We start from the raw sequence: 16,603 nt of genomic DNA on the forward strand, positions 1-16,603 counted from the left end.
AAGTGCAAAAGTGATGCAACGCGGTACGTTTGACTGGTACGCGACGGATCTGAGCCATTCGATCCCGAGCGGACGGCTGGCGCTGCGCGTGCCAGCGTCAGCAGCGACGAGCGGCAGCGGCGCTTCACCGAATTTGCTTGAAATTGAGCTCCCAGCCGTCGTTTTGCGTGCAGAGAACACCAGAAGCATGAGTAGACCAAGGCAATCCCGTTTCGGTGGTTCACGGCGACCGAGACTCACCGGGCGACGGGGTTTGACGGTGGTGGGGGTGCGAAAGCAGAGCTCAGGCGGCAGCGCTTGCTACGGTTCGAGGGGCGCTGTTGCTGGATGCTGGAGGCCGGGGGAGGTGCGGCGCTTTATATAGGGGCGGAGGTGGGCGAGGTCGAGGCGGATGCGGAGAAGGGGGTGCCGGGGAAAGGAATGAGTGGTGGAGCAAAAAATGGAAAGCTTGGTGCGGGAAAAGGAAGGAGAAGAAAAGGAAGGCGCAGGGAAGAAGAAAGGAAGGGAAGGGGAGGGGCTGGCCGGCAGGCCCTGTGCGGCAGAGAGAGGAAGGGAGGGAGGCTGCGGCTAGGCCGAGCGTGCGAGCAAGCTAGCTAGCTAGGCCGGCGCAAAGAAAATGGGTTGGAGGGAGCTGGGCGGTGCTGGGCTGCGCAAGGAGAAAAGGAGCGGGCTGAAGGGAGCTGTCGGCTGGGCTGAAGGAGAGAGGAAAAGGATGCAGCCCAGAAGAAGAGAAGAAAGAGAGAAGAATAAGAAGAAGAAAAGATTTTTAAACTATAATTTGAATTTGAAATGTTAAACTTGATTCAAACTCAAGCAACCAAAATTTATGCACCAACATCAATGCACAATAAACTCCTATGATGAATTATTTTAATTAGGGGAAAACAAGTGCAATTAAATGCCTATAAATTCAAATGACATCCTAATTGAGCAATTTTTAGTGAATTTGAATTCTTTAAATTTTGGGTGTTACACCATACCGCTACGATTAGTATGTAGCCGTAAGTGATCATGAGTGTCTTGATCATCTTGTTCCGTATCAGCAACATAGTCATCCCAATTTTCCTCGACGCGCTCATCCTTCTTGTTATTTTGACCATGCCCATGAATGGTTTTAGCATGCATCTCATCAAAATGCCTCAAAAAAGTAGCAAGACTCTTGTCAATACGAGCAACTAATGCCGCCACCCCTTTAAGCTTGGTGTTGGTGTCAATCTGTGTGGCCTCCAATTGCCCAATCTTGTCACTCGTTACCTGCAAGTCATTATCAAGTCCTTCTGTGTGCCCCTTCACTACCTTTTCGAAATGATGTATGATGCCCTTGGTGTGGGGAGAACATGGCATATTCTCACGATCCTCTGATCCTGCCATGGTTAGATGAACAAAGGTAAACAGGTGAAGAAATAAAAGCCCTACAACTATTAGGATGTAGCTACTGCAAGACGCTCACTCTCAACCTGTTATACAAGCTCTTACCAATGCATACCTTGCTCAACAGGAGGGGACGGCAACCAACAAGTATGTAACCATGGAATGAAGTGTATCGGTACCGCAACAACAATACCTGTCAAGCTAGTTGAATATGTGGAGCTGTAGGTGGGCTGAAGTAAGGAAGTACTAGCACCACATTAGTCACAATAGTAAGCTGAGTAAACGGCGGTACTATGCTGGTTCTAGGCTAAACCATGCTAGAGAAATGAGCCTAGGCAAAAAGGTAGTAAGTAAAAAAGAGCAATTAGCACAGCACGAAGAAAAACAACAGATTCGCAGATGCAACCCCTTCTTTCTTCTCCTTCCCTTATCCTTTTTTTCTTTTTTCTTCTTTTTCTTTCTTTTTTTTGCAGGGGCCTAAATCTTTTGTTTGGTACTATGACAACCCAAACAATAAGGCTATTGCACATAGCCCCTTCGAATTTAAATTGAACAACTCTTGTTAATACAACAGATGCGGAAATCTCTAGGAAGATTGTGGAGGACATCCGGATCCGTGGTGGTAAAAACGCAGCAAAGATGTATACGGTGATGGTGGAGCTTGTGGTGACCAAACTTGATAGAACTCAAAACTCTAAAGGAATAGACACTAAGACCAGAAGTTCGACACAACCGATGCAACCGAAGACTCAACAAGCTCTAACTAAGCAGCACTAGTAAAAGGCTCAAAGGGTCTTTAGGAATAAGGGAAACTAATCTACTAATTTTTTAGCTTTTTCTGGACTATAGGAAATTAAAAATAGCAAAGAACTGGAAGTCTCTCATCGATCAACCTTGCTTTGATTACCAACTAATGTGAACCCGTACGATTGATTTCTGATCGTTTGATGAGAGGGCATAGGATAACTCTATTGGTGGATGGAGATGACGTTCACGGCTCATCTATAGCCTTCCAAGGATGCTGCGCCTTAACAACTGATACACCACCTCCAATGGCTACCACGATCTTGTGGAGCGTGACACCCCGTCTACTAGGGCACTTGTCCTGCAAGCAATCAAAGAACTAACAAGAACAAGTACTGAATTACTAGATATAAATGAAGGTTTCAAACTCAATCTCCAATTTGGTGCGAAGACAAGAAGACGGACGCCTGATCTAGCATATGTGCTTAAAAGCAAGTAGCGAGAGCTAAACTTGATCTAAACAAAACCCGAGTGTTCCTGGTGGTGGCTAAGGGGTATAAGAATGTGGGAGAACGATCATAAGGGTGTTAAGGTCGTGCTCCAACCCTAGGACATGTCCCTAATGGACCCAACATGATACACGGCCCATTGGACAAAAATAAGGCGATGCAACACCTTGCATAGAAAAACTTCTTGGTAGTAATTTGATCATTGCGGCCACCTCAGAATAGATATGAGTCCAGATTCATATGAAACTAGACTTCATAAGGATTCCATGAAGTACTTGAACACTGCAATCCGAGTCTATATGTGACCGTGGTGACCGTCTTAAGTTGGTGTTGTTTTGCAGTCCGAATCCAGCCTGCGTGATTTTTTTTCCTTTCGGTTTTCTCCCTGGTTCCTAAGCAAAACAAGAGTGCACGTGTCTCCATGGTCTAAATATGATGGACATGAACATAAGGGTGTACTCACCTGATGGTTGAGTTGACGAGCACGAGCGCAAGTAATGGGACCAGAAATATGTACTTATGTCAGCATGGATGTATCGTTGCTGTTGATGTCCTCATCATATGTTGTGTTGTTTAGAGATTCACATGTAAATGACCGTTTTAGAAAGAAAAACTTATTTTTCTAGTCTTCATCCACCACTATCATATGGTTCACAAATACAACGATAGCATTTGCCAACCCATAATTTGATTGCATTTGCCAACCCATAATTTTTCACGGTTTATTAACACGGGTGCGTAATAAATTCCATCAGCCCTCTCTCGTTTCCATCATCAGTTCCCAGCGGTGTACGGCCTCGACGCACCGGCGGCAGTGAGGGCCGAGCCGGCGAGGCTGAGCAGCATCAGAGAGATGGGGCTGCGGCGCGCAGCAAGCTGGGATCTCGCTTCGGCAGCGAGGTGGAGGCGCGCAGTGTGGCCGGGCTGCGGAGGAGAGCGCACAAGGCGCTGAGGCACAGGCGGCAGCATCAGGCCACGCGTGGCATCGAGCTCGATAACGGGGATTGGAAGTTCATTCGTGTTGAGTCGGTGCTTCTCCACCGAATTGAAGTTTTTCTTGCTAAATCAAACTTAACCCCACTCAAATCAGTGTCGTTTGCTTCCCAGCCGAACTCACGATCAACAAATTTGAGGTCACCAATGTCCAATCAAGCTTGTGACAGCTTGAATCGTCTGCTGCTTCTTTTTCTCTCCAATCTCCATCGAGTAAAGAAGCAAGAAGCACCTGAGACTGGGGACTTCAATTTCTCTGTTCATTTCCCTCTCTGAATCTTCTCAGGAATTCCAAGCACCAGCGTGCATGGGTGTCCGCCACGGATGGTGGTGACGACCTGATGCACGCGGCAGCGGAGTTCGCAGGCAGCGGTGGCTGGCGAGCGCAACGGAGTGTCCAGGCAGCTCGACAAGATCTTGTTTCCCCTACTGCTTGGGCTAGCGCGTGGGAGGAGAAGTGGGGGCCGCATAGGGGTGCCACCGGACTTGGGAGGGAGGTCTCTGGCGAGGATGGGCCGGCCAGAGGTGGAGCGGCGCCGGGCAGGTGGAGCGCCAGCGGGGACTCCAACCCTAGTGCCACCGGAGAAAGAAGCGGAGCCGAGTCGGGTGTGTTGTCACGGGTGGGAGGGGGTACGGGCGTCACAACATAATGTTGCGGGTGGGTAAATTTCACGAAAACAATGATCAATAGCCGGTTACATCGAGTTGTTTGCTACAGTGAAAAATTAACTCCTCGGAAGCAGCTTTCTTGAAAAAGCACTTGGTTGAAAGCTGCTATTCCCTTTGGTTGGCTTTTACTTTTTTTAAAGCCAAAATACCTTAAAAGCTAAACCAAAGCGACCCTAACATCATCTTATATTATCGGTTTATGTAGTTTTTATACAATGATTTTTAAAGTCGAAAAAGATGGCCAGCATCAATCTAAAGCGACTTATATTTTTTACTGGAGTATTAAGGAGCATTGTTCTAATATTTTGGCTAACTGATTAATAAATCAGAGATTAGTCCTTTCGAAATAGGTCTGTTAACTTCCAGATTACAGGCTAGTTCTTTGTACGGACATATCCTAAACACATCCGTTTAGTCAAACATGTAAACACAAAGATAATCAATCATGCAAAAGTATAGCAATGGCATGTAGACTGCAAGGAAACTTAAAAGGGGCAAGCAGAAGCCAGTGAACTATAATTTGTGGCATGCTCTCGTTCTTCATTCCATCGAGCATTACAGTTTTAAACTTGATTATTGCATACAATATTTTAACTGCGTATTACCACAATGCGAATAGTTATTGCATGAACTATTACTGTAATCATGCATGCTTTATTCTGCAACATATCATTATGAAACTGTATTATATATGCATGCATGCCTTGATATACTTTATACTTCTTCCGTTCCAAATTATAGGTCGTTTTAGCTTTTTTAGATTCATAGACTTTGTTATGTACTTAGATATACCCTATATCTAGATGCATAATAATATTTATGCATCTAGAAAAGTTAAAACGATCTTATAATTTGGAAGGGAGGGAGTAGTTTCTATGCAGATTTGCGTTCATGCAATTGGGTAGGAGGACATGGTGGAGATACCACAGGCGCCGGTGCCTCTCTGGAGCATCATGTACCCATCCTGACCCCAGCCGGTCCCCCACGAGTTCTTGAGAATCCAATACTGGTCTCCATTCTCGTCCGTGCCGTACCCTACCGCCGTCACTGCATGGTTCATCTCTGCGCCACAGCCATCCCCAGTCATCATGCCACTCTGATAGAACTGGAAAGGGGACGATGTCCCGTCGATGCCCACGGACACCGGCTGGTTTGTGACTGCCGAAGCAAGCGCACCCTCGTCACCGCTGGGCACGTCCTGGTAGCCGTTGATCGTGACGACTGGCTGGACGGATTGGCACGTTCCCTCGGCAGCAGAGTACTGGTACGCGTCCTCGGTGGTGATACCGCCATTGTCAATGATGTACTGGAAGGCGCTGTCCATGAAGCCACCGTTGCAACCCTGGTTCCCGCCATACACGGCGCAGTCTAGCAGCTGCTGTTCCGACAGGGAGACTAGGTTTCCTGTCGCTATCTGGTTCATTCCCTCGACAGCACACACCGCAGAGAATGCCCAACAACAGCCTACAAAGGTTCGTGATCAAATTAAGAAAGAACATGGTATAGATTGGCATCAGTTACATGCTTAAAAGTGGCGTAGTTGATTACCACATTGGCCTTGGTTCTTCACACCAGTCACTGCGCCCCGCTGCCTCCAATCAACCTGCTCATCGTGGTCGGATAGTGTAAAATTCTCGTACTTAAAACCAGCCAACTTCTTGGACGGCGCCGGCTTGAAGCCGGTGTACATGGCGGCAAACTCCTCGGCGGTCAAGTCGGCGAACTTGTTGGTCCCCAGGACATACTTCTTGCCTTCGGCGTTGGACCTGTCAATAAACTTAGCGTTCGCCTTGAATACCTGGAACCGGTGCGCTTTCTCGGCGTCGTCCTCGTATGTGCGGCCATACTCCACCATCCACATCTTGTACCTCGCCATCATTGCAGCGTCTCCAGACTTGCTGCCGGCGGTGGATACCTCCCGGGTGGCATGCCCGTAGGAAACACAATTTGCCATCGATATGACGGCGAGGATCAATAGGGGTATCATAGTCATAAGCTTGTTGCTAAAGCTTGACGTCATCTTGCTTTGTTTTGAATGCCGCTTGCTACCTAGCTTATATTTTTTGTGCTTGATGTGTGAGTGCAGGTGTGTGTTACCGGTGTGCATTCTATAGGTTTATATAGAAGGACGAGAGTTATCCTCCGCCATTCTGCCTCTTGTGGATTGTAGGCGACGTGGGTCTTCACGATGTTTTAACATTTGCTTAAGAGATCTTTTTCAAACATTGTATATATTTAGTTTCCAAGAGTCGCGGACCTTACCTCTTTGCTTACCTGTCTATATTGTATCGCTAAAATATATGCATTCGGCTTAGCTCTATACGCGTTAAAGAGCTGTGTTCGGATTTATTTCCTTCATGGAGAGTGCTTCTTCGCCTGTATAAATTGTGTTGAGACAACCCAAGATTTCCTTCATGCTGTATAAATCATACTGCAGGTTCATAATTGGATAAGAGCAAATAATAGGTGAGGTGATGTATGGCAAATCAGATCATCCAGCACAAAGCATATTGTAAAGGTCCACGAATTCATAAAAAAAATACTCCGTGAAGACCACGTCATTATTTATATCGTCTCTGTACTCCACCTTTGTTCCAATCTCAAATATCCAGCCGATAATTACAACTGAACATTGTCTGCCTTCTTTTAAAAATCTATACCATTTTACCTGTGCAATGTAAAGCAGTTATCTAGGTGGTTTTCTTAATTGCAACACCTACATACCTATGGCAGCTCAACATATTATGAGAAAAACTTCTCGGTGTTTTTATGCCTATAAATGTTACGAGGTTTTTATTCCTTGCCCGCTAAAAATCATAGTCTTTGACCATATATGTCACACATCATTCCCCCATGATATTGATACTTTGTTTGCAATTTTATTATGTTCAGGGAGGATAACGTTTTAAAACCAGGTTTTTATCATCACTAAGTAGAGAATTGGCTTTCGATGCGCCCCCTTTTATCCCGGTTTAAAGTTGCCTAGGACAAAAGGGGGTGTGCCACGGTAGGCAAAAATGGAGGGGGGGTTAGTCCCGGTTGGTAATTGCAACCGGGACTAAAGGCTAGCTGGGGCGCGGCGGTGGCGGTACCATTGTATCCCGGTTGGAGCCTCCAACCGGGACTAAACTTTCAACGATAAAAGGGTGTTCCTTTTGTCCCGGTTGGATCCTCCAACCGGGACTAAACTTTCAACCAGGACAAAGGGTGTTCCCTTTTGTCTTGGTTGGAGTTTTTAACCGGGATAAAAACTCATCCCCCATTATATCCCGAGATAGAGGACTTTCTTCCTCCTCTAGCCTGAGCCAGTCCAGCACATTGACAGAGAGCTGAGCTTCACCTACTCTCCGGTGGTGCCGAAGCAAGGGAGGTGCTGCCCGAAGTTTTTTCCCTCATTTTCGTGGGAATTTGACTCAGCCAAGACAAGTGTTGTGAAGGTTTGATACTTCATCCTCGTGTTATGCTTTGATTTATGCTTTGGAGATGGAAAGATTATTTGCTAGAATGTGATGAAGTAGAAAATGGAGAGGTATTTTGAGGTAGAATGTGAGGGAGATTGATGTGTCATATATAGTATGCATTATTGCAGTGGTTTAAGAATGATGCTACCTTGTCTAGACGGTTTATCTTATCAAATTCAATATGATTTTTCAAATCCATACTTGTTGAACTTGCATACCGTGTTCATCTCTCCGAGGATGTTCTCCGCCGAGCAGCAACGTATGTCCAGAAGGAGGTTCGATTCTACGAGAAAGAGTGGATACAGACATCATGACCGTGTCCCCTTTTCCGTAGAATTGAACCTCTTTCATGACGAAGTGCGGTGCCGCCCAGTTGAGGACATGCTCGCGAGATGATCACGGTCTTCAAGTTCAACAACTTATGCATTGTTAAGGTAATAATTTTTGTACATAGATGGCTTCTGCTACTGGAGGAAGTGGCGATGGTGGGGGCGATCGTGGTTCCTATTTCGGCAAGGGGAAAATCATAGTTGGCCCTTAGCATAAGCCAAAGAAAAAGAGCGCGCTGGAAAAAGCAATGCTTCGTTATTTGCAGCAACGTCATGAAGAAGCTGTTGCCGCGGGTCAGGAACCTCCTTTTGGTGGTCGTTATGCTCCACCCTCAGTCCCGGTGTTCCACGTCCACTTAGTACTACCATTTCAGGCGGGACAAATAAACCTAAGGATGAGGCTGGGTCAGCGGAACCTTCGTCTTCACCGTCCAAGGATGCTTAAAGTTCTCCTAGATAATAACCAGTGGATGGCTTGTTGTATTGTATCATGTTGTTTGGAACTTTAATTTAAATATGTGTATTTGGATCTTCATGTTGTTGTATTGTACCATGTTGTTTGGATCTTTAATCAATTTTCACGCGTAATCCATTTTCATGCGTAATACGATGCAGATGGACCGGCAATGGATGTATAATGCAGACAGGCGGAGCAAGGTGTTTATTAATGGCTTGCATTATTTTCTTGAAGTGGCCAAAACGAACAAGCCAGAGAATGGATTCGTATGTTGTCCATGCTTCCAATGCAATAACAAGAAGGAGTATTCAAAGGATTCCTGGGGGACTATTCACAGTCACTTGTTTAAATACGGTTTCATGCCTAACTATTTGGTTTGGACAAGCACGGTGAACTAGGGGTCGTAATGGAAGATGGCGAGGAGGAGGAGGAAGATGACACCATTCCGGACTAGGTTGCAGGCCAAGCTTTTGCAGGTACTACAATGGGCGAGGCTGATGAAGATGAGTTTGCAGAAAATGGCCCTACTGATGACCATTGTCAAGTGATACGAGATGCATACAGCGATTGCGAAACTGAGAAGGAAGTAGCAAAGTTGCAGCGCATGATAGATGATCACCAAAAATTGTTGTACCCAGGTTGCCAACAGGGCCATAAAAAACTAGGTACGACACTAGAATTTGTGCAATGGAAGGCAAAAAATGGTGTGTCCGATAAGGCATTTCAGGGGATGTTGAACATTGTCAAGAAGATTCTCCCCGAGAATAATGAATTACCGTCCACAACATATGAAGCTAAATAGATTATTTGCCCTCTTGGATTGGATGTTCAGAAGATACACGCATGCCCTAATGACTGTATCCTCTATCGTGGTGATGAATACGAGAAATTGGATGCTTGTCCTGTCTGCGAAGCCCTGCGGTATAAGATCAGGCGAGATGATCCTGGTGATGTCGAGGGGCAGTCTCCCAAGAAGAGAGTTCCCGCGAAGGTGATGTGGTATTTCCCTATAATACCACGCTTGAAGCGCTTGTTCAGGAACAAGACGAATGCTAAGTTGATGCGATGGCACAAAGAAGACCGTAAGGAAGATGAGATGCTGAGACACCCCGTAGATGGGACATAGTGGAGATCAATTGATAGAACATTCCCGGACTTTGAAAGTGAAGCAAGGAACATAAGGTTTGGTTTAAGTACTGATGGATTAAATCCATTCGATGAGTTGAGTAGTGGCCATAGTACTTGGCCTGTGACCCTTCGTATGTTCAACCTTCCTCCTTGGCTGTGCATGAAGCAGAAGTTCATTATGATGCCGGCACTTATCCAAGGCCCAAAACAACCCGGCAATGACATTGACGTGTACCTAAGGCTGTTGGTTGATGACCTTTTACAGCTCTGGAAGGAAGAAGGTGTACGTGTGTGGGATGAGGATAGACAAGAGATCTTTAATCTACGAGCATTGTTATTCGTAACCATCAATGATTGGCCTGCATTGAGTAACCTTTCAGGACAGACAAATAAGGGATATCGGGCATGCACCCACTGTTTAGACGACACAGACAGCATGCACTTGAAGCATTGTAGGAAGGTCGTCTATATCGGTCATCATCGATTTCTCCCTGCTCACCACCAGTTGAGAAAGAGCGGGATGCATTTCAAAGGGGTGCCAGACCATCGAAAAAAACCTGCACACCGTAATGGAAAGCGTGTCTTCAAGATGATGAAGGATGTAAATGTAGTCTTTGGAAAGGGTCTTGGTAGCCAACCTGTTCCGAACAACGATAACGGACATGCACCCATGTGGAAGAAAAAGTCAATATTTTGGAAGCTACCTTATTGGGAAATCCTAGAGGTTCGCAACGCAATAGACGTGATGCACCTGACGAAGAATCTTTGCGTGAACGTGCTAGGCTTCATGGGTGTTTATGGGACCTCAAAAGATACATTGGAAGCACGACAGGACCTGAAAGTCATGGGGCAACGAGATGACCTACATTCGGAAAAGAGAGATAATGGATAGCACTACTAACGTCTTGCCAGTTACACTCTCAGCAAGGAAGAGAAGGATAGCATGTTTGAATGCTTGAATAGTATGAAGGTCCCATCTGGGTACTCCTCGAATATAAAGGGAATAATAAATATGAAACAAAAGAAGTTTACAAATCTCAAGGCTCATGACTGCCACATGTTGATGACCCAGTTGCTTCCGGTTGCACTGAGGGGTGTTCTACCAGAAAATGTCCGATTGTCGCTCGTAAAGCTATGCGCGTTTCTCAATGCGATTTCGCAGAAGGCAATCGATCCATCCAAGCTATCAAAGCTACAAATAGATGTAGTGCAATGTCTTGTCAGTTTTGAGTTGTTATTTCCACCATCCTTCTTCAATATTATGACGCACTTACTGGTTCACCTAGTAAAAGAGATTGGTATTCTCGGACCTGTATACCTACACAATATGTGGCCTTTCGAGAGGTTCATGTCAGTCCTAAAAAACTATGTTCTTAATCGTGCCCGTCCAGAAGGAAGCATCGCTAAGGGATATGGAACAGAGGAGGTGATCGAGTTTTGTGTTGATTTTATTGATTCAATTGACTCGATTGGGGTTCCAACTTCACGCCACGAGGGGAGGCTCCGAGGAATGGGCACCCTTGGAAGGAAATCAAGTTTGAGCAATGATACTGATTTGTTTGACAAGGCACACTACACTGTTCTACAACAGTCATCCTTTGTGTCTCCGTATATCGAGCAGCACAGGCAGTTGGTAGCTTCCAAAAACCCGACCAAATCCGATGCTTGGCTTACCCGTCATCACATGGAAACTTTTCCCTCCTGGTTGCGCCAACAACTTATGGGTAACTCTGAGATTCACCCACAGCTTGCCTGGTTAGCCAGGGGACCTGCTAGCACAATCGTCAAATTCCAAGGCTATGAGATAAATGGTTATACATTTTACACGAGACCCCAGGACCAGAAAAGCACGAACCAGAATAGTGGTGTCCGTATAGATGCCATGGATAGAAATAATAGCAAGGAGTCATATTATGGTTTCATACAGGAGATATGGGAACTCGAATACGGACTGCTGTACATCCCTCTATTTCTTGGCAATTCGGTGAAGCTAACTGCCGTAACCAAAGATCAGTACGGAATGACAATAGTAGATCTGAGCAAGACTGGATACAGTGATGACCCATTCGTACTTGCCAATGATGTGCATCAGGTGTTCTATGTGAAGGACATGTGTAGCAAACCCAAGAGGAATCTAGAAGAGACATGGGAGCCAAAGTGCCACATAGTTCTTCCAGGTAAAAGAAAAATCATGGGAGTCGAGGATAAAATAGACCAATCAGATGATTATGATCAGTTTGATGGCATGCCTCCATTCGCCGTTGAAGCTGATCCAAGCATCCTGTTATCCAAAGAAGAGGCTCCGTACTTACACCGCGATCATGATCAAGGAACTTTCGTGAAGAAGAAATTTTACAACGTTGTATTGTAATGCGCTAAATTTACATGACCTTTGTGTATTAATTGATACAACTTTTAATTTACCCTATGTATGATTTCATGTGTTCTTAAATTTGTTAGGTGAAGATTTTTTAGATAAACATGAACAATGTTAACCACATACATACATGGATTTTTCTGCGCATTGAAATTATTTAATTGAATAATTTCTTGATCACAGCGATGTAGTAAAATAAATATTTTAGAGGCTAAATGAACTGGTATAGCATTAATGACTAAATCATACTTATTGTCAATTTACTCACTAATTAAATATATTTTTGCATGTACAAAATATGTGAAGGTTTTTGTTTTTCATCCTGAAATGCAGTGAAAAGATAAATAAAATCCATTTCCAAAAAACAGGCAGGAGAAGAAAACTAGGAAAAAGACCTTTTGTCTCGGGTGCCAACAGCAACCGGGACAAAAGGCCTCCCTTTTATCCCGGCTGCAAACTGCAACCGGGATAAAAGGGTACTTTTCGTCTTCCGCCTGGACGTACCCTTTTATCCCGGTTGCCAACTGCAACGGGGATAAAAGGCCCCCCCTTTTATCCTTGTTGGTGGTGGCACCCGGGATAAAAGGGTAGGCTCCCAGCCCCACCTGGCGGATGCACCCTTTTGTCCCGGGTGCCATTACGAACCGGGATAAAAGGGGCAGGGGGTTAAAAGGCACTGTAGCCCCTTCTACCCCCACGCTAGTTACACTTAGCAAAATTTTCGCCAAGTCCCGCGCGCGTTCTGCTCCGTCACCGCCCATCCACCTCCCTCGCCGGCGGCCGCCGTCATCATCCCCCATTGCCCTGGTTGTCATCGTCCCGCCGTCGACTGCGGCCAGACATCCTCCTCCTCCATCGCCCCAGCCGGCCCGCCTCGATCCTCCTCCGTCGCGCCCGGCCCCTACCTCGTCGTCGCCAGCCACCAGCTCCATCGCGGGCCTCGTCGCCGCCTCCATCCTCGTCGCCGCCACGTCGCCCCTCGTCGCCCCTCGTCGCCGCCTCGTCGCCGTCCCGCCGTCCCGCGTGCCTTCGCTCTGTCGTCATCTCGGCCGCCGTCCTCGCCGCCCCGGCCGCCGCCGTCCGGCCGCCCTGGCCGCCGCCGTCCCGCCACCCCGGCCACCTCGTCGCCCCGGCCACCATCGACCGCGCGTGAGAGGTCCGCCCCGCCGGCCGGCACTGGCGCCGGGAGTACCGCCTTGCTGACGCAAGCCCACCGGCTTGCGTCAGCAAGGGCCTTTTTTTTAAGTTAGAAAATAAATAGGTAGTAATTAGGTACAAATTCAATAGATTTTTGTATATGTGTTTAAAAATCAAATTAGTGTAAATTAGTAGTAATTAGGTTCGTCGTTCCGCCTAGGTTAGAAATGAATCGTGTTTCGTCATGGTTCCGTCCCCGCCTCCGTCGTCCCGCCGCCCTGACCGCCGCCGTCACAACCTAGGCACCACCCGTGGTTCCGTCCCCGCCTCCGCCGTCCCGCCGCGCTGACCGCCGCCGTCACAACCTAGGCACCGCCTGTGGTTCCGTCCCCGCCTCCGCCTGCCACCCCGGCCTCCGCAAATTCATGTTATTGTTAAAAATTCATAAAAATTCATGTTATTGCTAGAAATTCATACAAATTCATGTTATTGCTAGAAATTCGTAAAAATTCATGTTATTGCTAGAAACTCGTACAAAATTCATGTTATTGCTAGAAATTTGTAAAAATTCATGTTATTGCTAGAAATTCTTAAAAATTCATGTTATTGCTAGAAATTCGTAAAAATTCATGTTATTGCTAGAAATTCGTCACAAAGTACTTCTAATTTGTAGAAATTTGTATAAATATTCCAGACTTTGTAGGATTCATGTTATTTTATAATTTCATTATATACATATAAGTAAGGCGATTTCTATGACTGTCATGTATGATTCCATGTATGTTTCAATCAATAGTTGAAATGGCAGACGATGAGACCGCAAGGTATATCATGGAGCAGATAATCGCTGGTGATGGTAGTGGCGACAACCTTCCACTATCGTACACGGATGAAGAGGGCACCCAAGCGGACATGTTCCTCAACATGTCCGCCGATGGGAATGAAGAGCAACAGCCCCAGCAACACCTTGCCGTGGCGGAAGGTTCCGGCGAGGTATATATAACGATTCTTGTATTGTTTCACGCCACCGTTACTACTACATACTAATTAACGAATCTTGAACTGTTAGCCCTCCGGATCGACGCAAGGGCAGAAGACCCGAGGTCGTACAAAGGTGATGGAAGGGAGGCTTGTCATCACGGAAGTGACAGAAGAGGGCAGGCCGGTTGCTCCCGAGAAAGTAGCAAAGAAGTACGTGAGTCAGATCGGGGCAATCGTCCGGGACAACGTGCCTATCAGCATCAGAGAATGGAAGGGCAGAAGCACTAATCCGTACGCCCTCCCGGAGATAGAAAAGAATATGCTGTGGGAAGACGTCAAGAGATATTTCACATTCCCCGAAGGATATATTGAGAAGGATGTGAAAGCGTGGACGCTTAAGAAGATGGCTACACAATTCCGGACATTCAAGAAGATGTTGGATACCCACTACATTAAGAAGGGTCGAACTCCAGACTTCAATGCGTGGCCAAAGTTGAGGGACCACTGGGATGCATTTGTTGAATATAAGAGGAGTGAAGACGGTGTGAAAAAGATCATGACCAACACACCAAATGCTAGTCAGAAGGGCTACCATCATCATCTGGGGCGAGGTGGGTATGGCTCAGCAATTCCCAAGTGGAGGAAGATGGTACAAGATCTGATCGAACGGGGAATCATACCTGCAACTATTGAATGGCCCGAACGATCAAAAAATTGGTACTACACTCATGGAGGCTCCCTGAGTCAAGAGGATGGGGGGTTGATTTTTAATGACACAATACGTGAGAAGGCCGAACATCTTGTGAAGAACATTGAAGATTCTAAGGCTAGGAGGTTGAAGGTGGACCAAGAAAATGATGAGCTCACATTGGCCCTCGGTAATCCGGAGCACCCAGGACATTGCTGAGGGTTCGGGGTGGTTCCGTGGAAGTTTGCTTTCCGAGGCAACAGCGCCTCGTACAGAAGCCGGAAGCGAAGAAAGGAACAGATCGAGGAGAGCTGGCGGCAGATGCTAGAATCTAAAGTGTAGGCACAAGAACAAAGAATGATGGAGGAAATCAATCGTCGAGTGGTCCACGCAGTTGCAGAGTTGGCCCAATCTGGAGCATTGCCGAATCCTAACACCGCCAGCCCTTCTCAACGCCTCTTGAGCAGTTGTGCTTCTACAGGGGTCCCCGATGCACAGACGCCCAGGTTACCCGTGGAGGAGCAACGGTTCCCCGTGGATGCCATCACGCAATGGACCTCATGTGAGCTGCATGCACCGGTCGGCAACCTCACTATTAAGGTATACTTATACATAATATTTATGCAATCTTGTCAATTGATCCAGGCCTCGAGATCGGAGTTCAACTTGTTTACTTCTGCTATATGTACAGGTAGCGTACGGGAGTGCGTTAGCAACCCTGACGAGGCAGAGCAGTCATGGCATGGAGATTCCACTTGGCTATGCCAGCGTCCGCGTAGAGCAAATAGTTGATAGCCAATATGAAGGTCTAGAGCTCGACCTCCCGGGAGGTGACGGGGAAAAGACATTGGCAGATGCGCTTCATGGGATTATTCTATGGCGAAAATGCTACATCATTATTCCCGGCACGGAGCCATCTCCTCAGAGTTCAAGACCGCTCCCCGTAGATCCCCAGCAGCGACCTTCTCCTCATACCTCGAGACCATCATCTCCTGCTCCAGGACCGTCCCTTCCATCTATATCAAGGTCTCCATCTCCACCACATCCTGGTGGTGGGAGCGATGACGACAATAACAACACCCCTCCCCGATCACCATCGCCGGCACCAAGAGCGGCCCCCATGAAGGAACCTGCACCACCACTAAAGAAGTCACGAGCACTGCCTCCCAAGCAAAGACAGAGAAAGAAGAAAACAAAGGAGCCTGAAGTGACTCGTAAGGAACGCTGGGAGGCAATGTCTCATGCGGAACAGTGGGCAGAAATCCAGCGAGAGGCCAGTGAGTGGTTCAAGAAACAAGCCGAAGAAAAAAAAGCAAGGGAGATGGAGCCACCGCCAGTAAGTCGAAGAGATTTAAACTTTTTTATCAGGATGGAAGAAGGAGCCAAGAAAAGGATACCACTCTTATCAAACTATGAACGGGCTTTAGTAAAGGCTGATGAAAAGGATAAAAGGAAAGGAAAGTCATCTTCCAGCGGTCCTGTCCCCGACCTCAGCCATTTATCAAAAAAAGACGCTCAACGGGTAAAAGCAATGCCCTTGGATCAACAAGCAAATGTATTGATGTTCATGGAAGAAACAGGTCTGGGACTTGATGAATGCATAGGGCAAGTTGAGACGCCAACTGCACCGTCCTCTGAGCCGAGATGGCCTTATGAGCTAGGCAAACCTCTAGTAAAGCCTTCATTGGTACGGAAGCTATCAACAAAGATGTACGCATTCCATCAATGATACATGATGGCATCCTCCGACTCGAGGGAG

At 46.7% G+C, this 16,603-nt stretch overlaps 1 protein-coding gene across 1 annotated transcript; it reads right to left on the reverse strand.

The window, feature by feature from the left end:
* Window positions 1-4,795: 4,795 nt before the first annotated feature.
* LOC101762122 (ervatamin-B) lies at window positions 4,796-6,374 on the reverse strand. Its single transcript, XM_004979185.2, has 2 exons — window positions 5,835-6,374; window positions 4,796-5,750 (listed from the first exon to the last, which is right to left on the reverse strand). The coding sequence occupies exons 1-2, from the start codon at window positions 6,304-6,306 to the stop codon at window positions 5,176-5,178; spliced, it is 1,047 nt and encodes a 348-aa protein (XP_004979242.1). The 5' UTR covers window positions 6,307-6,374; the 3' UTR covers window positions 4,796-5,175.
* Between the last annotated feature and the right edge of the window lie 10,229 nt (window positions 6,375-16,603).

This window comes from Setaria italica, chromosome VIII, assembly GCF_000263155.2.
Source record: "Setaria italica strain Yugu1 chromosome VIII, Setaria_italica_v2.0, whole genome shotgun sequence".
In the NCBI taxonomy this organism is placed as follows: Eukaryota; Viridiplantae; Streptophyta; class Magnoliopsida; order Poales; family Poaceae; genus Setaria; species Setaria italica.